Source organism: Crassostrea angulata, chromosome 6 (assembly GCF_025612915.1).
Source record: "Crassostrea angulata isolate pt1a10 chromosome 6, ASM2561291v2, whole genome shotgun sequence".
Classification (NCBI taxonomy): Eukaryota; Metazoa; Mollusca; class Bivalvia; order Ostreida; family Ostreidae; genus Magallana; species Magallana angulata.
The window spans coordinates 40,501,289-40,523,217 of record NC_069116.1 but is presented as its reverse complement, the minus strand read 5'-3'; the positions used below and the strand labels follow the sequence as shown (position 1 = coordinate 40,523,217).

The window sequence follows — 21,929 nt, the reverse complement described above, 5'->3', positions numbered from 1 at the left end:
AATATATTTTGTCGATCTTGAGATATGAAAATCTTGTGCATCCTAACCGAACCACACACTTGTTCGTCCGCGGCTAAATGCGACCCTATTTAACTCTTTATTTAAGATAAAGGCAAATGATATCAGTTTTTGTTTAAATTAATGTTGTATTTGTTCTTCTTATTTCTGAATACATTTTATCATTAATTTTATTATTCACGTGGTTGTACAAAAAAGTAGTTCCACCTTCCATGTTGTGTTATTAACCTGAGATATCACAGCGCCGCCTTCAGCCTGTAACTTGTGTCAACACTAAGTTAATCGTGTTTGTTTGATGTCAGATATCATCAGGTGTATTAATTTTTGATTTGATGATCACAGTATTGTTTACTGGCGATTATTTTATTGGTAACCCGCGGGTACCGGCATGAGATCTTGTTAATCTCGCACTTGCAAAACACGACTTGACAAGCTTCCCATGATGTCGGTGAATGCAAATCGACGGAAAAACCGTCAGAATTCTGGGCCATCTCTCAATAGGTCAGTGTCTTGAGTCATTCTTCTTTAAAGAAAGTGAGTTTATATGAATGATGCAGTTACAGTTGTTGCTAACTGTTGTTGATACTCTCCAGCATGAGTTATGTATCGATGACGTGTTTTATCTTTTCATGGAAGCAGAGACTATGTCCACGCTAGAATGGTTGATTAGGTTAACGCCAAATTGAAAGTAAAGCAAAAAGTCATTACATTGTTTTAAGTCATCTTTTATGCTTTGTTCATATCTATGTGGTATTGTAAGAATATTAGTTAGAGACCTTATTCAAATCAATGGTTTTTTTTCGTTCTTTGCCCCCTCCCCAAATCCATCCCCCTTGACCACGTACAGTAGGCCCTAGTACTATGCTCAGGCTCAGCTTCAAACAGAATTTGGGGAATGCATTTTTTTTTAACTTTTGATTTGAATGAAGCAAGATTTCTTATGTGTCTTTTTTTGGCATTATTTGTTTTACAGTATATTGAAACTTGATTATAAAGAAAGAATTTATTAACTGAAAAAACCCATATCTGTACATATAAGATATAGGGATAATGCACTTTGCAAGATTCAACTTCTTATCACTTATAGTATAGTCAAAATTGCCTTGACTATACATTTCAAGATCTCTTTGTACCCCAGTGTCTTGCATTACACCAAATGAAATTGAGCTTATTCATGGAACATTATTAGAGGACATCTTGATTTCTTTAAGTCTTGTGTGGATTTTTTTTGCTGTAAAATATTGATCAAAATATTCCTCTACTTCTTAAGTTTTTCCACCAGGAAAAAATTTCCTGAGTGAATATATATTGAATATGATTAAATGACAGTTTTTAAATGAGAGAAAAAATGTGAGTAAATCTATCAGGAAATAAATCATACTACCTTTGTAGTAAGAAAATCAGGATATTTGTATAAGAAGGTGCATTTTTCAAAAAAATGACTCATTTATAATGTGCAAATTCTGTGAGATGAAATTGCAATTTCAGTTGTATTTAAGTTTGTGTGTCATCAGCAACATCACGACACTATACGTATCATGATATATTAATGCGATACATCATGTATCACAATATAGGTTTTCAACTATAAAAAAGCTTGATATCTATGTTTTCATAGTAGCGATCAGACCCAACGTAACAGAAAGTAAATCCCAACTAAACCCTGGGTTTACTTTCTGGGTTTACTCTGAGTTTACTCCGGATCTACTAAAGTGGACCCAGAGTGGACAAAGAGAGTAAACCCCGATCAGAAGTATACCCCTGTACATGTGAGCAGATGCTACATGTGTATTCGAATATACAAGGGACAGGAATTACATGCAGTAAGATGGTAAGATAAAAGAAAGGTCTTTTTCACACTTCAGTTTGTACAGTTGATCCCAAAAGCAATTCTCCAGTAAACCTAAAGTAAATCCAACGTACACCCTGAGTGGACCTAAATTTTCAAACAGCAGACCCAGAGTAAACTCCAAATAAACCCCAAAAGTAAACCTGGAGTTTAATTGGGGTTTACTTTGGTGTTAGGTTGAGTCTGATCGGTACTGTATCTCTGTAAGAAATAATATTGCATAAAGAAAATATGTTGGCTTTTTACAAAATCTATCAAAAACTGTAGAGATACATAATTCAATTGATTAGAACAAAATTTCCTTAATGTCTTCATGTTATATATACCAAGTAACTATTCTAGAAAGTTAATGAAAATTAACTCATACTGTGCATCACAATATACTTAATGACAATACGATATGTGTATCGTGGGTACTCACGATCAGTACAATCAATGTATTGCTGTATTGTTACACCTCTAGTTGTATTTCTAGTACATGTATAGAAAAAGATAAATTGCAGAAAAGAATTGGTTATTTCATCCCACACGTTCATTTTATTATCAACCAGAAATCAAACACCCCTTCTCTATTAAGTGACTGAATGTGAAGTGACATGCCCGTCTTAATAAACACAACACACCCCGTTTTAAATTCCTCTGTTATTTACTTTCAATCCATGTTTCTTTTCACTACTTCCTCATGACTACCTTTCATTTAAAAAAAAAAAGAAATATATTCATTCTTTGATATCAAAACTTAAAATACATTGAAGGTTTATTATTATTCTGTATTGAATCAAACTTATTTTTTACCCTTCTCCAAAACAATTTCATCTGAAATGTAGTTGAATTTCTAAATTAACTTTAAATCTGAATTCCATACACCCCTCTGTGTGCAGTTTAAAAACCTCATAACTTGTATACATTAAAAAAAAATTTGTTGCTCGTGTAATTATGTATATGAAATTGTATTGCAGAAAAAGTTTTTGAAAATGTTTATTTGTAGCATTCATTAGAATTTAGAGTCCATTTACTTTCCACCATCAAGTAATTTTGACATTGTGTCTCTTCGACATCAGGCTGATTTTGCAGAGGTTGTTAATTCTCTATAAAGTATATATTGATTTTAATCCAAGTGAAGTCATAAAACTTCTGTAATCAATTACGTTGGGGCTTTCTATTGAACTGTACAGTCCTGTTGTATCACGGGTTACCATGGATATTTGACAGGATGCGTGCCGAAATCTACTGCAGGGTGTTGTCAATTTGACATTTTAATTGCAAATCATGTAAATTTAATGAGATGCAAATTATTTTGTTATTGCAGTTTACGTTATTATTGTCAAGTTTACTGTAATCTTATTAAACTATTCATAGATATTATAATGTTTAAGTCTGTGAATATAACAATATATATAATATATAGACTTAATTAAAACTTATTGACCTTAATTTAAAAGGTCACAAAAAATGGCAAGTGACCTGTGAAAATTGAGGTCATTCAATCTATGAATCATCAAGTTCAAGGTCAAAGAAAATAGTGGTCAAGTATTTAGTGTGGCCATTGTGGTTTTGGGAATGCATGGCCTTGTTGAAATCAAATTTTGTTACCATTTTGTTATGATAATCATAAACCACTTTACATGAGAATTTCTTTTCATTTTAGAAATAACAGACCCAGAGGTTATGACAAAAATATATCGGTAAGTGTGAAATTGTATCAGTTTTTAAATCTTCATGGATTTAGAAAACAATATTATCTGAAAAATTGAAATAAAATAAAGCACCTTTTTTTTTGGAATGAAAAATGATGTATCACATTTTGTTACATTAGAACATAGCTTTGAATAGAAAAAAACCATGATATTGAACAAAAGGTTAAGTCATTAAGTCATTTATGGGTCATTTTATGAGGGAGCCAGTTAGTGTGTTTTGGACAATTGCCAACTTGTGATATCATAATCAGCTGAGCTCTGGTGCATTGCCACCATGTAGATATTTCTTACAATGGAGGTTTTCCTTTTTGTTTGCATAATATCAAGGTTTTGAATAAAATATAGTTTAGCATTTATATGAAAAACAAAGAATGATAAATATTTGATGTGTCAGACATTTATTAAAGAATGATGTCAGTAAATACTGTTATTTTTTTTTCCAGTTTGAAGGAATTTATTCCAACTCAAGATTCTCTCATCTTCTTGCCTCTCTTGTTGTAAGTAACTATATAAGTAAATATGTATATATATTCTGTTAAGTAATTTGTGCTGAATTTGCAAATAAAGAAGCTTACTATGGAATCATTAGAATTCATGGGGGCTCAATTTTCGTGGTACATTGTATTTGTGGGTAGCCCTCCCCCCCAAATTTACACCCTCAACGAAAGCAAATTTAGAGTTATCTTTGTTACTGAAACTGAAAACCAATGCATCCACAAAATTACATCCCCACGAATAAGCAAAAAACCCACAATCCATGAAAATTGGCCCCCACAAATTTAAATGATTCCAGAGTATTTGTTGGCCTTTCATATGGTGTTTTGAAGCTGCCTGGAAATTTTGATGACTGAAAAATGACTACTCCAATTGAAAGATTCATTAGGATTCATGTAAAATGATGTAATGTGGTTTTGTTTTGATTTATTACAGGGTTGTGTTGTTCAGTTACAAGTAAAAAATGGGGGTGTATACGACGGAATCCTCAAAACAAACAGTCCTCGGGTATGAAAAATGTTTTAAACATTTTTTTTCTTCTTTTTTTCTTTTAGATCATTTAATATATTTTTAGCATTGTGTCAGCAACTTGTAACCATGAAGATGACAATTTGTTTTTATTTTTAAGGCGTCGAGCTAATGCTCGGCAGCCTTCTAGCGATCGTCTGGATTGGCAATCGTCCAAAAATTCACGCGCTGCACCGCCTCTTAAATGCGCATAAGAAATAAGTTCCTAAAAGTATTACACGTATTACAAGATTTTTTTTCCATTTATTCAACTAAATTGTGTACAAAAAACCCAACTTTGCCTCCCTGGTGATTGACAACTCATTGCATAAGAATAAATTTGCTTAATCAAGAAATGGCGGATGAATATAATCAGGCCTAAGTGTAAAGATTCACTATATATTATTTTAGTTTATCGCTTACATTTTAATTGGAGACCGTGCCCGATAGAAATAACATTTTAGATGTAAATTTATTTGTTATCGGGCACGGTCTCCAAAATTAATGTAAGCGATAAACGTATCTAGTAATTTCGTTGCAAAAAGTAAACTCGATAATGCAGTTAGGTTGGTCGAGCATTATAGATAGCACGTGTTGTGGATTTGTTTGTAAACAACCATACCAAGGAAATCTTGTTTCAAACGGGAATTGAAATAAACAAATGTATGTTTTATTATTATAATTAGGGACACACTGTTAATGTATTCAAATTATGAAACTCTGAAAGTTGTTCAAAGACTGTTTGAAGCAGAAAGAAACAAATTATTTTTGAACTTTGAAATTTCTTCGATTTTTGCAATTATGATGAGTTATTGTATTAAAAAAGCACCACTACCTATTTTATAAAAAAATATACCAATTTTTGTTTTTAAAGCAGCAGAAAACATAATTCAAATACTTTCTATTCTAAGTCTAATATCATTTGATATGACTATTAGTACAGAAATTCAAATTATTGGTATCATTCTATATAAAAGAAAAAAATGTCAGCTCGACGCCTTTGTGGCCGTTCCGGCCTTTGATTTGTTTTATATAATTTTAGATGGATGTGGTGTTGGAAATGGCCCATAAACATGAAGAGAGTAGCAATAACAACACCAACAACACAACTCCCTCCAAAGATAGACTGATTGAAAAAGTCATTTTCAACATGTCAGACATTCTATCCATCAATGTAGTAGATGTGGATTTAGATTATGCTGTTAAAGGTTTGTGGATATATGTTGTATCCTAGTCAGTCCCCCCCCCCCCCCCCCCCCCCAAAAAAAAAGAAATGTTTCCCCCTAATCTCAAAATGAAATTAAATTCCATTTTTATGTTTTCAAGATTTTTTTCCCCCAATTTTACTTTTTTTTGTAATGTAAAAAACTTTTTTGTTTGACATAAAATTATGTATATGAGGAAGTTACGTAATAAAGTAGGAAAAGAAAATTATCATTTATAATAGAATGTACATATGTTTTGTCCACAGATACCTTCACAGACTCAGCAATAAGCAGCAAATGCAATAGCAATCACACAGAGGCCGATATGAAAGTTCTTCAACCCTGGGAAGGCGGAGAAGGGGAGGAACTAGGGGGCTTAGAGAGGGAGTCCTCTGTAAGTAGTACTCATGCACTTCAGTATTGTCCAGTCCGTAAACTATGATGAAAATTGACATCAGTAACATATAGAATACATGTATGTGTGTTGAAGAACTATAGCATGGAGATGTTTGTCATTTCAGAATGGTTGGGATCCAAATGATATGTTCAAAACAAATGAAGAGAAATTTAATGTACAGACAAAATACGATGATAGCTTAACGCAGTACACGTGAGTGTAACATTTATTTATTTATTTATACAAGTTGATATTGAATGATGAAGAAGAATGGTTAATTGGTGGGTTTATTATTGATTTTGATTCTGTAAAAATTCCTGAAAGGATTGCTGTTGTTGTAGAACACCTCTTGAAAAGAGAGATACGAAAGAATTCAAGAATCGTGAGGAAGAGGCAGAGAGATTAGCCAATGAAATAGAAAGGAGCGATCAGTATAAGCAACACATCTCATTAGAAAATGGTGAGGGCGATGAAGAGGAGAAGTTCAGCGCTGTCAAGAGGGTAGCTGAGAACAACACCACAAGTATGCAGAGTTCTGGAAACACTGGAAAGTAAGTTGGTGTTGTAGAAGAATTGCCTCATGCCTATTTACAGTGAAATTTTTATTAGAAAGAAAGATAAAGTGATTTTTTGTGATATTAATAACTGAATACCCCAAAAAACGGTGTATACACATGCATGACTATTACAGATATGTCCATCCAAACAAACGATCTGGAATGCAAGGGAACAGGAGCCGCGGTGGCTACATGAGTAACACAAGACCGCCAAACCAGATCCCGCCACGATGGCAAAATCAGCATCACCACCACCACCAACACAACTTCCATCAGAATCCCCCCGCCCCTCCCCACCACCATCCCCCTCATCACCAGACATCCACAGAGGAGCCAAGACTCAACGGCTCTGCTGGTAAGTTCACTCAGATTTCTATCTTTTTCCCACTCAGTTTAAGTTCGATTTCAATTTTTGTCACATTAGATTTATTTATATACAGTGTTTTTAAAATTTGTATGATTACTTTGCTATGTAAAACTCAGCACAACTGTCAAGTCTTAAAGTAAAATATCACTTTGTGTTTGTACCTGATAAAGCTTGGCATTGATTTTGATTTTACTTTGAATCAGTTTTGTTTCTTTTTCAAACAGATGACCGAGATAGGAGGTCAGAAGACAGGAAAACAGATGATTCTGTGGAGAGGGACAAGCGTCCGGAGGATAAACGTCCAGAGGAAAAGAAAAGTGAAATTGACACTAATGTGAAATCTAGTCCAAAACAAGACCCGGTGACTCAGCATGTAGCCCCTGAGAAGCCAGACCCTGTGCCCCACACCTCCCCTGTAGGCCTGAAGCCAGACAGAAGGAGCTCTGGTCCCAAACCCAGAGGTAATATGAAAAACAAGGATTTTCTTTTTACTTTATGGTCATACTTCCTCGTATGTGACCTTATATTTTGCTTAATCAGGTTCAGTAAATCAATTTTAGGTCTGCAATATTTACACCCAAGAGGTTACCTGTAGTTGTTCAATATGATTCTTTCTTTTGAACAGCTACAGGTAAGATACTTTATAATAGCATAACATCAAGGTAAAACACAGACACATTAGATGGACAAATTGAAGACAATACTGTTCCTGAAATTTCCCAGAAATTCATTAGATTTATTTGAAAAGAAATCTCGAGAAATCTTATTTAAAGTTCAACTTATAACCATTACATATAGTTACATGTATCGACTTGTTTAGGGGTATGGAGAATTTCACAAAAAATTCAGTTCCAATTTTATACTTGTGTATTGTTGGGTATTTTATTGTTTCATTTGTATCAAATTGGTGTCAGTAAATGTGAATGCCAATGTTACAGTAATTTGTAAATAAGCATTGATTTTTTTTTCTTTTTATACAGATCGTGCTGAAGTTATTAAGGACCTGAAAGAATTCAATAGCAACTTCAAAGTCAGTGTAAGTACTTATAATAAGAAATAATTTGAGAAAGTATTTAGAAAACGCATTCATTTATGCTCCTGAATACTTGTGTAATGGATTCATGGGATGGTCTTTTTTGTTGTTCTTGAAATAATTGAAAGAATATCAATAACAAATAATACCTTTGAATGAGATTTCTAACAATGCAAGCACACTCAGATGCAATTACCAAGGAATATTTAAATTACTGATAGTACCTGTATGTAATTTCAGTTTGACAGTAAGAAAGAGGAGATGAAGGAGGCAAGTGAAGCAAAGACCAAGCAGCCCCCAGTGCCTGCTGCTCCTTCTGCCGAGTCTCAGGCACAGATCGTTACCGGGGAAACCACTGCACCAGAGGTCAAGGCCACCAAGCAGCAAGGAGCCTCGGAGAGGGAGGCCAACATTGAGTATGTCACTAATATGTGCAAGATTTCATAATTATTAAAAATAATATTATAATATTAATATTTTACAATATTAAAAAAATAAAAACTAATGTATTCAAGCAATTTTGTATCAGTCCGATAAAAAGCTGGAACATGTTGATGTTTTATTATACCGTGTCTTTTCTGTTTAGAAAGAAACGAGGCTGAATGCATGTGGCATTTATTATTTCTTTTCTTTTATTAGCATCAAGAAATCAAACCTAAATCCTTTGGCTAAAGAATTTGTGATGGGAAAAGGAAGAGAACAAGTGAGTATACTGTTACAGTATTAGTATTTAGTATTTTGCACATTTGTAAGAAAAAATAATTCAAGATTTACATTTGTATGTTTGTCATATATTAACAAAATATTATGAACATTTGAACTGTTCTTGTATTACAGCAGGTGGCTACTCCCCCTCTCAGACCCCAGACCCAGAGTCCAGTAGCCCCAGGGATTATGCAGCCCATCTCTCAGCCTATCTCTCAGCCCATGCATCAGTATACCTATACTGTGATGCCACCAATGCCCCAGGGGGGACCTCAACCTGCCAATCAGAACTACAAGCCAATCAAAAGAGGTATGCCAAGTAACAAAAGCATCTAACAGTGCTGCTGGTCCATTTTAATCCTCTTCGACAATTTTAACAAATCTTTTAAAATTTGACCTCTTCATTCTATGAAGAAAACTAACCTTTTTAGGCCCCATTCTCCAAATGAATGTTTTTTTCTCATCTCTTTATCAGGTCAAATAGTGTTGATTTGATTTATTTTATTGTCACATTGAAAATGGGAATAATATTGTTTTAAGTTGAAATATGAAAATTGAGTTATTCTTCTTAGCAAATTTTGTAATAAAAAAAATATGGACAAAATACCTACTTATCAAGTTATATTTTGAAAGTTTGGCCTGAGAAAGTATAGATTAATGTGTCTGGCTTAAATGCTTTACTTTGTGTGTTTTCTGTTGAGCATATATGAATTTTGCCTCTGTTTGTTGCAGCTGTGGTTTCTGTTGGTCCCCAGCGTGATTTGACAGCGGCTGCTGCCCAGGCTGCCACAGGACAGCCCTTGTTTAACCAGGCGACAGTGCAGGCGGCCCAACCCAACTACATACAGTACATCCCAAACTACCAGGTACAGCACCAGGAAATCTGTTGTATGCTAGACATTTGGTACCTGATAGGGTGTATCATTATGATTTGAAACTGATTTCCACTTTTATCATTTTGATTAAATTATGGTAGCTGAGAATGAAGAAATTTTAAGTTATCTTTTGTGTTGATCCTATGTTTCTCTTTATTATATGGTATGTGTAATTTATGGTTTTAAAAATATACATGTACAGTAAAAATGTTTCTGTTTTTGATTTGCAGGCGGTGATGCCTATGCCAGCAGCCACAGGACGCATGGTGACGCCAACATCAATGCCTATGGTGCCTACATCACACGGTGCTCAGTCCAGCCAATCACACCAACATTCAATATTCAGTAAGAAATATATTATAGCCTTAAATTAAATGCAATGATATCATATAAGGGTTAGATGTAAAAGTATGAGATAATTTGTTTCTTGATATTCTAGTGCCTGGACAAGCTCAACCAATGCCGGCTCATCTCCCAACTGCTCAGTTTCCATACCCTGCCCACATGCCCATGGCAACTAACAACATGGGCAATCAAGCCAGTCAACAAGGAGGACAGCCTCAGCCTATAACACACCCTGCTCCTAGTCCAGTACAACAGCACGGGAACTCCCAGTCGCATCAGCAGGGACGCCCGCCCAACTCTGGAACCCCCCAGCCCCCTGGAGGGCCTTACCCACACATGGCACCAACTAACATCCAAGGACATCCACCACTGATTCCCAGCCCACAGAACCAGTCTCCACAAACCATGCACAATCCTTATCCATACGTTTCCCAGCACCCTATCTTCCAACCGGGAACGACCGGACATCTTTACACCCAGCAACACATGCCCACCAGCGGCAACCAGACAATGCACACTGGCCCCTCTCAACAGATTAACCATGGGGCACAAATCGTGGTCATGCCTAATCCCCAGCCTGGACAAGTACAGCATCATCCACACAACCAACAATTTCAACAGCACATGGGAGGTTAGTCCTGGGAAAGTGCCTAAGTCAATAAACAAACGTGGTGGTTTTATGAGTCGGACATCAAATTTTTATATATTTTTTTAAATATTTTTAATGCAAGTTTAGAGTCAGATTAGATATGAAAATTTGGGAGAAAAATCTTATCATAAATCCATAAATAAAAGCATGCTAAAAAACTGCATGGTTAAAGAAAACATTATAATTTGCATTGATATAAATAACATCACTCCAAGGTGTGCATTACTTAAGTGCTAACCATAAATACATAAACATATTGTATTTGTCTATTTGTTGGGAATATAAACATTCTAAGTTTATAAATATGCTCTCCTTAATTCATTTTATAAGTGATAAGTAATTGAACATTTTTCTAATGGTGATGAATTTGAAATTCAGTCAATTAAAACCTAGTTTTAAGATGAAAGATATTATTTGGTAGGAAGTACATGTATCATTAATGTGAGGTTATTCTTAATTTGGGTTAAGTGACTCTGTTGTATGTAATTTTTTTTTTTGGTCTTTAAGATGGTCACATAAGACAGACTAGACTTTATTTATCAAAGTTAACATTGAATTTAATGTACTTAAAGGTCCTAACCAGCAACACATGATGCAACCAGGAATGCCAACAGGGTACCAAGGATCTAATCCTAATAACGTTGTCCACCCTTTTGTTCAGCAAGGTAAGATTGCAAGCATTTGATGCAATGTTAAGGTACACACCATCAACCTTGTGGAAAACTACCGTCATTGAAATGCTAGTAGCATAAATAATGCACTTACTTGTATTATCAAAAGTAATCATTATATTTTATACCAAGAATATCATATTTTATACCAAGAATATCATGTTTGTATTTTATACCAAGAGTATCATATTTATATTTTATTTATTTGTTTAAAAATTTTCCTTTTTTCCTTTTTATATTATTCATTGCATTTGCACTTGATAAGTGGGTAGGCAGTATTAACCTGGAATGAATACTAACTGCATTCAGTTGGATATAGCAGAGAGCTATTTTCTAAATATTGAGCTAAGAATTGCATGTCAGTTGCTTTGTTTGGCTTCAAGGTTTTTTTTTTCATAACTGCATGATGAAATTTGCAAGATAAGCTTCCCTTTTCTCCTTTCTCAATAAATGGTAGAAATGTTTGGGTCTCTGAAATGTTCAAAAAAACTTTTAGGGAATTTTTCAAAAAGAAAATCTTTTTTGTTAACCGACCACGTCTTCGAACTTTCCAAAATTTTAATTTCTTTTTTTTTTGATAGAATTTTTCAAAGGGAAATAAAATCTTTTTCAAGCCTTTCAACTCTGAATTTTCGAGATTTTCTTGAGTTAATTTTTTTAATGAAATCTTTTCCTGGCTTTCCCATCCACTTCATAAAATTGTCCGTTCACTTTTGTGCATTTTTTCAGAATTTATTGAGGAATGACTATATCAGCCTTGTATAAACTGAATTAAAAACCAACAGATTCCGATAGCTATAGTTAAATACTCCATTCCCTAATGATCAATGAAGTACTCTGTTCCCTGTCTTTGGTTGGGATATCAAAACACTTTTGAGTTTAACCCCCTGCTCCATTCACTGTATGCTTGCTTCCTTTGTTTTTCAGTTGCAAGTGCTCCTCCTCCTCCTCAGGTTGCGACGGTGCCACCGTTTCAACAAAACCATTAAAAATGGAGAATTTTAGACATAAAATTAACTTTTCTGTAAGTACCTCAACAGGCCGACCGTTTCATTTCATCATGGTGAAAGCTTTGTGGATTTTCAAATGTGAAAAGATCATAAAGCTGCAATTTCTTTTTTTCTTCTTTTTTTCATATATATTTTTATTATATGTACCAAAGGAATGAAGTATAGATAATCAAGAAGCTTCCTATTGAAATCCGGCCTTTCGAAGCAAGCTACTAATGCAGGGATATTTAGTCTGACCAACAATTCTTTTTCAATCAAAAAGATGAAATCAGATTGAAATCAAACAACAAATATATCAATATGCATCCAAATTACAAAGCTTCTTTGGTGTCTGTGCATGTTTTTAGTGTTTTTTTAGTTCATTGCTTAACACATTTTGCACGTTATTTTCTTAATGTATGTATTTACATTTTTTAAAAAGTTCAAAATGTAATGTATTTGTATTTTTTTTTCTCTTTTCAGGTTTTCCTCTATTCTGATTTCTAAACTCAAGGCCAAAAAAAGTAAATTGTGCCAGCTCTAAAAGAGGTCAAGCTAATAAAAGAGATTTTGACATGTTCCCCGAGAAGTGTTCACAGTTTCCAACTTAGATAGTGTGTGAAAGTGTGAGAGAGAGAAGATACAAGACGCATTTAATGTGATATCAGTTCTTAATTGTTTGCAGGAAAGCAAACTGATTTTATTACAAAAGAAACAGCCCAGTTGAGTTTTTGTAGAGTAAAAGTTTAAAAAAAAAACCACAAAAAATTAAAAAAAAAACTACTGAAGTTTTTGTGTTTGTTTTCTTTTAAGCAAGCTTGTCACAGTTCAAGGCTTTTGCATTTGGGTTATTTTCAAATTAAAGAATGCACTGTATCATTTTAAGTGGAATAACACATCATCACAAAATGGCTGACCTGATTGAAACTACATTTCGTATTATTAAAAAGATTTTATTGATGCTAATATATAACTAACTCCATAGCCAAGTGGATAAAGTGTCGGGTTTGTGGTCCGTGCATTCTGTGTTCAAATCCCGCAGGGGCGTTTGTTGCTTACAAAATTGAATTTTTTTAGATATTCATTTTTTATCCCAAAACTGCAAGTTTTTGGCTTATTTGATATATGTACAGTTTATTTATTATTATATCTTTCATAATAATTTGATTTACTGTTAATTTGAGTGACTTTTTCCAGGTATGTCATTCCACCTTAAAAAAGTCATCAGAATTTTTACTTATAAAACCAATCTTCTTGTTAGAAGAAAAAAGTTTTTCTTTTAAATGGGAGTTCATTTAAATTTGGGAGGACCGATCTTTTATGGATTGCCATTATTTTACATAAGAATTGGAATTTTAGTATCATGTGAATATTAATAGAACATTTCTCATTATTTGTTGATGTAAATTTCTTAATAAGGGATACCCATTAATGCTGAATCTCTTCAAATTCTAATGATTCCATAGTGTGCTAGGAAATTTTGGTTTGGCTAATTCAATAGGATGCTTAATTGGTTACTATTGGCAGAAGAGATGTCTAAAAATGTATTTATTTCAATATATCAAAACTTTTGCTGTATCTTCTTTTCCCAAAATTTCTTGCAGTTCTTACTATGTTGGATGTACATGTACCATTGCAATAGGGGTACACCCTAAAAGAAAAAGAATCATTTTATACTAATTTCAAAAATATACTGGTACAAATGTACGTGTATAGACATGGTCACAGCAGTTCAATGAGTAAACAAGAGGCCCATGGGCACTTCAAGTCACCCTAGTATAATAGAGCCCTAGGAAGGATCTATAGAATGGCAATTTATCATTGTTTGGTGCATTATGTAAGTGATTTGAAGATGTTTTGATAGGGTGGCAGATATTTCCAATGGCAGTCTGCATTATTTAAGGAATGAGGAATCATTTTTTAAGTATTATGAGGTGATAATTTTGGTGGGGGTGTGATCAAATCCAAGGGCTTTATGATAGATTTGATCATGCCCCTACCGAAATTATCACCTCATAATACTAAAAGAAGGATTTCTTATTACTTAAATTAATAACTTTTTGCAATTGTACTATTAAATATTTGAATATAAATAAGGAAACCCAACTTGTGCCCCAGTTATACTTCATTTGAATTCGTTGGATTGTATAGTACAAAATCGACATAGTGTTATTACAGGACAAAACACTGTAAAATGTTTATTTAAAGAAGGTAGTCTTTTCTGATATATGCCCTAAAATTCAGGAGTTTCTTAAATCCTGTGAAAATATGCATATACCATCTTGAACATGTGTGTAGAAAGTACGAAATTATGCTCTTTTATTTTTTTCCCAAAAGGAAATAATGACTTCAACATGTTATATTTCTTACATATAGTAAAAAATGACAAAAAATGACACATTTTCTCATAGTAGTTTTTTAAAGAGGAAAGTGTGTCTGCAGCTGTCGCCCACAACAAAATTCATATATTTGAATCAGGTGTGGTATTGCATGATAAATTATTAATGTGAATGTCATTGTAGGCAACAGCTGCGGACAAAGTTTCCTTTTTAAAAAATACAGAATAACTGGCATCGTTCAATATTCATTAAACTTTATTTATTTTACAACAATTAATAAACAAGTTTAACAACTTATATTAATATCTCTCGTTAATATTCATTAGTTTGTCAAGATAAACTATTTGTAAAAAGAAGGTCTGTATACCAAAATATCTCTACTAGGTAGAATCAGGAGGAATAAATAATATATTATTAAAGTATAAATGAACATTCATTGAATGGTCAATTGACCCCCCCCCCCCCCCCTACATACACAAACACACACATTTTAAAAACCCACAAGCTTGGGACATGACTTTCATATTTTGGGTAGAGAGTATTTATGTATCTTTTGGTAATGAATGCACTGGATGTCTGCAATTTTAAAGATTTATTGCATAATCAGCATAAGATCAACGTATAGCCTCCTTCTAGCACCAAGAAGCCCTAACCAACTGTCATGAATTTCACAATTTTTTCCATTCCTATCCATGCATTAGTTTACCACATGCCCAGAAGTAAAGACAATTTAAACAAAATTAATGCAGATTTCATATGTCCAAATACAAGGCCACCATGAAACCAAAAACCTTTTATACAGTGATGATTGAACATCAGAGTTGCCCTCCCTTTATATTAAGCAAAATGCATCAAAACAAAACAGATGTTTTATTGAAGTCTGTTTTAACTTTGATCATAGAAAAATACAAGTACATATATATTCTATCATAAGTCACAGTTTCTTTCTTCACTTGACTGGTAAATTCCTTGGATCTACCCCAGCTTTTTGAATTTTCAATGAAAAGTCCACAACATCGTATCCTTGGGTCAAGCGACTTAGCGACACGACGTCTACTCCGGGTATAAGGTACTTATCTATAGTGGACTCCGTGATTCCACCGCTGGCTTCAATCAAAACATTAGGATAACTTGTCTTTATTTTTGTGGCTGCATCTGGTAGTGCCTGAAATGAAATACAAGTTACAATTCAATTTGAGTAGATCCAGATATAATATTGGATACAGGGAAATATTTGCCCCGTTTTATTTCTTGCCCTTTTCGCCTGCGTTGTAGGTGGGTGAATATAAGACTGGGCCACTTTCAATGTCTTATTTTATCTCTCTTAAAACACAACTTTGTGGCGAATTCAAGACAGGGTGAAACCGTTTGCAAGTGAAGAAGGGCAAAAATAACATGGGGCAAAAATAACACGGGGCGAAAATAAGCCTGTATACAGGAATCCAACCCCTAGACTCTGATCAATCTTTACAAAATGTTATTTTCTCCCTATAGATGTTGTCTGTTCTTCATTTTTATTTCAAACAGTAAATTGCAACTTTTGCAGATCATATCCAGATGTGTACAAATGAGTTACTGCCCATTAACCAAGTTGAAATGGAATAATGTAGAAAAAAAAATGCTGAGACATAAAAAATATTAACAATGCTTGCAAAATATCATGAGTATTTATTACAAACTGAAGTTAGCTGCAGAACTGTATGTACAGCTCTACAGGAAAATAAGGTTGACATGACAACCCAAATTTTCTTGTTAGAGCTACAGTTCTGCAGCTATTACAAACTATGAATATGTTTTTTTTACTTTTACAACTAACTACTGGTACTTGTATGCTATTAACATTATAATATTAAGTTTTACTCTGAATTCAAAAAAGGTTCAAATGTTTCAACTCAATATCTAAAAGATATATTGGAATGGGTTTTAAAGCAAAATTTTTATAAATGTTCAGGGACATAAGAACAAATTGTGATTTGGAAGTAAACACCACCAAATATTTATACAGTAAGTTTGATTTGGTTTCATTTCTCTTTGGAAGGAGAAACAAGACTATAATAACTGGATTTCTGATGAAAATTAATCTTGCCTCAGAGGAGAAATTATCCAGCATAATAATGTCACTGCCTGCTTCTGCCGCCTCCAATGCTTCATCTACGCTGCGACACTCTACTTCCACTTTCAGTGAGAAACCCCCAACAATTTTGGCATCTTTAACAGCCTGTAATGACAATTTGTTTCCAAGACAAATTACTGCATGTTCTAAAAGCTGAATACAACACAATACAATACAAACAGACGAAATGAAACCTCTGCTTTTCATATAGGATTCATTAGGTACTATCATACTAATGATTAACACATTAATTAATGTAATTAATGTATTTAGTTACAATTATCTTACTTGGTATATACTAGGACTTATATATCATGGATAACATATCATGGATAACATTTCAACTAATATGTTATCTGAAATATATCAAATCAAATTTCTGATGCACCCACATCTACACTGCATCATGCAAGTGACTTCAACTTCAAGAGGGTAAAACTATGATCCCAAGCATAGCAAGGAGTCAAGGACATATAAAGCATCTTGTTTGACACATCCACACTTGCATGTGGTCAAAGAAGAATCTTCTAAAACATTAAAGAAAAATATCAGACCCCAGAGGTAAGCAAATTGCTTTATTTTACATTCTTTTAAGGCCAGGTCACCTAGCTCTGGCACAATTATATGTCACTTTGCATAGAGATGTTAAAATGAGTTCCAGTATTCTAAAATCTAGAGTGGCCAAACAAACGTTTGTTGTGAACAGCTGATAAAACAGCAATAAATTATGTATGAAGGTTAAACAGGTTCAAAAGTAAACATGGAACCATATGACTGAAACACACAAAAAATCACATCTTATACCTGAGAGATCTCTTTTTTTTCACCTCATCTTTAATGAAGTGATCATTAAGGTGTAGATCTAAGGGTCTTCCTTTACTTGTCAATATTTTGCCAATGCGTATTTTTTTAATAACATGTCCAAATTTATAATTTTAAATTTTTTTCCAATGAGGTAGCTTGATCAGGAAGCACATGTTCCCCAGCAAATGGGAGCTAGCATCAGGGACATTTCATACTCCCCTCTAATCACTTCAAAGTACAACCAGTGGCCTTCAAAAGAAAGTAGGGCCAATGACACTAAAATGGGGCGAACTCAACTGTCAATAAAATATCAGCTTCTAGTAAACATGCAATACTACTAGTACATATGTGCTACCAAATATTAGTGTAGATAAAACTATAAGCAACACTAGCATGGTTAAATATTCACATCATGATTAATCATGCTAATTAATTTATATAACATTTTTTTAAATTCCAAGCAAAACATTAACTGAATTTAAGTGCCTTTTTCTTGTCAAGTCAGGTCAGAGTCTGTTGTGTTGATAGTGACTTAACATATTGCCATTTATGTAACATTTTATGACAAAAGCATTAAACTTTTGATCAGATGGAGTCATTTAAATTTTCCTCTTTCAAATGAAATTGTGTAAAATGGTAGATCTACCATGAGAGATTGATATATTGATTCAGTTGGTAAAATATTCAGACATTCACAGCACATAGATAGGTTGCCAACCTTTTAAAATTTCAATTAAAAAGGGTCTTATTCATGCAGTGTTCCCCAGGTAAGGAATCCTGGCCTAGACAACAGATTAAATACATGTTTACAACATTCCTTTCTGTCAATGACAAGATATGCTAGCATTATTAAACTGAACAGGTATCTTCTATAATTCATATTATTCTAAAGAATATACTTGGGATGATGATGATGATAATGAGAGAGAGAGAGAGAGAGAGAGAGAGAGAGAGAGAGAAAGAGAGAGAGACTTAATTTAATAAGTTATGAAATATTAAAATAAAGGTAAATTATAAGGAACAGGTTCCAAGGATTATATTTTTAACGTATTTGATCATAAGCTGCTGGAAGAAATGCAATTAAGAAGGAACAGTTTTGCAATCATGAAATTAGGCTATGGTTGTATGCACTACAAACTGTAAGTTATAGAAAGATTTTATTTGCATAGTTCAATCACTTGTTAGAATAGATTCAAAGCCAGGTATATATGTACACAATTGTGAGTACATGGGAGTAGTACCTGGGTGATACTTCCTGAGGTCCAAATGTGATTGTCTTTTAACATGATCATTGAGGACAGATCGTGTCGATGGGTACTCACTGAACCAACCATCAAAGCATATTTTTCCACAAGCCTAAATCCTGGGGTGGTTTTACGTGTACCTGCAATTTCACCTTTCCACCCAACTCTCTCCTTGATTTTTGCTAACTGTCTTGCAAGAGAAGCAATACCACTAGCCCTAGAAAGACAATTCAATGCCACTCTCTCACCTAACAATAACTGGCGGACCTTGCCTGTCACCTTTGCAACACACTGTATTGGTTCTAAGAATTCACCTTCGTCATATTCCCAAGAAACCACACAGTCTAATTCTTTGAATATTGCCTCAAAGAAAGGTTTTCCAGCAAGAACTCCTGGACTTTTAATCAGAAGCAAGGCTGTCTCTTCCTTTTCACCAACAACAAAACCTCCATAATCAAAATTTGGTGTGTCTTCTTTCAACCATTCACGTGCCATATGTTGCAAAGTCACTGGCGATAGAACATTTGATAGACTTGGTTTATATATATTGTTTAAAACGCGATCTTCTGTCGACATCTCGAAAATAAACACTCAAACAGTAAAACACCGATCACCAATGTAAACATGCGGTTGAGGAACACCGAGCCCGATTAAAAATAAGTTAAGAATTACCATCTCATAATATGAATATTTCAATAAATGAAAATGAACGAAATAGAGATTTTATTGGCATAATGATGAAGTAAAAATTTTGAAAACATAATATACGAACTATAAAGAAATTCTACAGCGTGAAATAGCTACTTAGCCGAAGAAATGAATTGTACGATATATCCATTTTTGAAACGACCCTTGAGATACGAAAACATAAACCGAAACCGGAAATCGACTGCTTTCCTGTCTAAGAAGCCATTTTGTTAAAATTAGACCACTTTGGTCACCGAAGGACGGATAATAGGATTGACGCTCGCTGAAAGTGGAACCTAATCACTTATGACAACAAAAGTTGGCTAATGTGTATTCGCTGTCAAACAGAAATCAACGGAAATATAAACGGTTTTAATACACTAATTGGCAGACAGACGAACCTCCCACAGGCGGAGTTTAAACTTTTTATTTCGACCTCGTTGCTTTGACGGATGCGCTATGAATCGGAACACTCTATTACTTATACTCTCATATTTCACATACTCCAAACAACATTCTGCTTGAAATGGTTCGTGTCATTTAAGTGTGAACTCAAGTACTTTTTACACCATTAAACAAGTGTATTTCGCGTGTCGAAGGTTAGATGTTGGTTTGAAAGGTAGTGCCTCACTGTCTGTCAGCAGCTGTAGCAGAGGATTTATCGGTTATTTTTTTCGCATGTGTTGGAAATTGAATTAGACTTCAAGTGTTGACAAGTGAAAATTGTGACATCAACCAGACAAAATGTTCAGTTTTATGAAACACAAGGATAAAAAAGAAAAAGAGGAAAAGAAAAAAGAAAAGAAAGAGAAGAAGGAAAAGGAAAAGAAAGATAAGCGTGAGCCAATGACACAAGATGAATTAAATAAGTTGGATGAAGTGAAAAAGGGTGTGTTTCGACGCCTTAGTGATAAAGATAAAAGTAGGAAATCAGGCTACAAAGCTTCTGGAAGCCAAGAGGTGAAGAGGGATACAAGTGACAGCAGCCTTAGTGGGGGTGGACCCAGCCCAACCCATGAGGCCTCACCAGAACCCCCAGAGCAGAGGGTGTCTTTGACAAAGCCGCAGAGGCTGCCCAGTGAAGGCCGAGCAGATAGAAAGGCTCCTCCATCCATAGCCCCCAAACCCAAATCAATTCTCAAAGGGAAAGTAGAGCAACAACACCCAGTTCAAACAGACATTGACGACACTGCAATCCTGCAGGAAAATACTAGAATGAATGAATACAATGCTCATGTAGCTGCTAATTCCAGAAAAGATGAAGCAGCATTAGCTAAACAGGAAAGTAAGCCATTGCAGTCACAAACATCTAGGTCATCAACAGAATTTGCCTCCCCTCAAAAGACTCCTGAAAAACCATACAAATCAGATTTAAAACTGCCAGAAATTGTCCCACCCAAACCTCCCAGGGTTAGAGAATTAGTATTACATAGGCAACCAACAGGGGGCTTTGGATTTACACTAAGGAAAGCAGTTATTGTGGACAGTGCCGAAAGTGGAGAAGAGATGAAAAATACTGTAGTCTTTGCAGAACCAGGAAGTGGGCCAAAGGCTTCACTGACGGGATTGATACCAGGGGACAGACTCATTGAAATCAATGGGATTAATGTTGAGAATGTTTCTAGGGAGGAGATGGTGGAAATGATTCGTCAGTCCGGGGAGACCGTCGCAGTGAAAGTGCAGCCCATTCAAGAACTCATCGAGCTCAGCGTTCGTCCAGGGGGTGATGGAGGGAGTGTAGAAGTTGAGGAAACGGTCAGCAAAGGGGGGACGTTGAAGCGCAGCGGCAGTGTGAGGTACAAGAAAGGGGTAGGTACCTCAATTTTCAATGACAGGCTAGCATTAGCTTGGCCATCAGGTTATCTGTATTGTACAAGAAAGGGGTATGTACCTGATGATAGCACAATTTTTAAATGACAGGCTAGTAGTATAAGCTGAGCTCATCTGCAGAACATGTACTCAACTAAATAAGGGGTACTTCAAGTAGAGATTTCATGACATTATCATTAACAATTTTTAAATGACAGTCTAGAACATGTTGGGCCTTGGCCTACTGAGAGTCTTAGCTGAACAAAAAGGTATTCTAGGTACATCAAGCATGTCAGGGCTGTATGTAACCGGTAGTATAGGTACCTCATGTCAGACTCGTTGAATATTGTTCCAGCATATGCTTTACCAGGTATGACTTTTTATGTGGTTTGTACAATGTAGTAAGAACCTCAAACAGATGTTTTCATTGTTAAACATGCTTAGTCACAGGACATGCGATAGCAGCTCATTTTCCGTGCAGCGTGCACATGCATATTATTTTGCATGCATTTTTAAGGGTCTGATTGACTGGTTCGTATCTTGATAAATGTATATCATTTTTTTCAAGCTACAA

General features: G+C 34.6%; 3 protein-coding genes across 8 annotated transcripts in view; 2 read left to right on the top strand and 1 right to left on the bottom strand.

Moving 5' to 3' along the window:
- The first annotated feature begins 226 nt into the window (after positions 1-226).
- LOC128187782 (ataxin-2-like protein) lies at positions 227-13,147 on the top strand. Of its 3 annotated transcripts, none has more exons than XM_052858361.1 (20): positions 227-519; positions 3,516-3,552; positions 4,008-4,061; positions 4,495-4,566; positions 5,609-5,774; positions 6,038-6,165; positions 6,293-6,381; positions 6,510-6,719; positions 6,860-7,080; positions 7,317-7,553; positions 8,073-8,128; positions 8,366-8,541; positions 8,765-8,828; positions 8,966-9,140; positions 9,563-9,696; positions 9,936-10,050; positions 10,145-10,681; positions 11,272-11,364; positions 12,298-12,394; positions 12,843-13,147. In XM_052858361.1, the coding sequence occupies exons 1-19, from the start codon at positions 458-460 to the stop codon at positions 12,357-12,359; spliced, it is 2,688 nt and encodes an 895-aa protein (XP_052714321.1). In that variant the 5' UTR covers positions 227-457; the 3' UTR covers positions 12,360-12,394; positions 12,843-13,147. The 3 variants fall into 3 exon arrangements, with proteins under 3 accessions (XP_052714321.1, XP_052714320.1, XP_052714322.1); XM_052858360.1 differs by having other exon boundaries at positions 8,963-9,140; XM_052858362.1 differs by lacking the exon at positions 12,298-12,394 and having other exon boundaries at positions 8,963-9,140.
- Positions 13,148-15,277: 2,130 nt separating this feature from the next.
- On the bottom strand, positions 15,278-19,639 carry LOC128190258 (nicotinate-nucleotide pyrophosphorylase [carboxylating]-like). Its single transcript, XM_052862244.1, has 3 exons — positions 18,857-19,639; positions 16,785-16,916; positions 15,278-15,863 (listed from the first exon to the last, which is right to left on the bottom strand). Exons 1-3 carry the CDS (start codon positions 19,433-19,435, stop codon positions 15,648-15,650), a joined length of 927 nt encoding a protein of 308 aa, XP_052718204.1. The 5' UTR covers positions 19,436-19,639; the 3' UTR covers positions 15,278-15,647.
- Positions 19,640-19,806: 167 nt separating this feature from the next.
- The window catches only part of LOC128190257 (unconventional myosin-XVIIIa-like), a 49,123-nt gene continuing 47,000 nt past the window's right edge, over positions 19,807-21,929 (top strand). For 3 of the 4 annotated variants that reach the window (XM_052862236.1, XM_052862237.1, XM_052862235.1), the window contains exon 1: positions 19,807-21,355. In XM_052862236.1, coding sequence (XP_052718196.1) covers positions 20,291-21,355 — 1,065 coding nt within the window. In that variant the 5' untranslated portion in view covers positions 19,807-20,290. Of the gene's footprint in view, positions 21,356-21,422; positions 21,430-21,929 lie in introns of those variants that run through there. The other variant, XM_052862243.1, reaches the window with a different exon arrangement.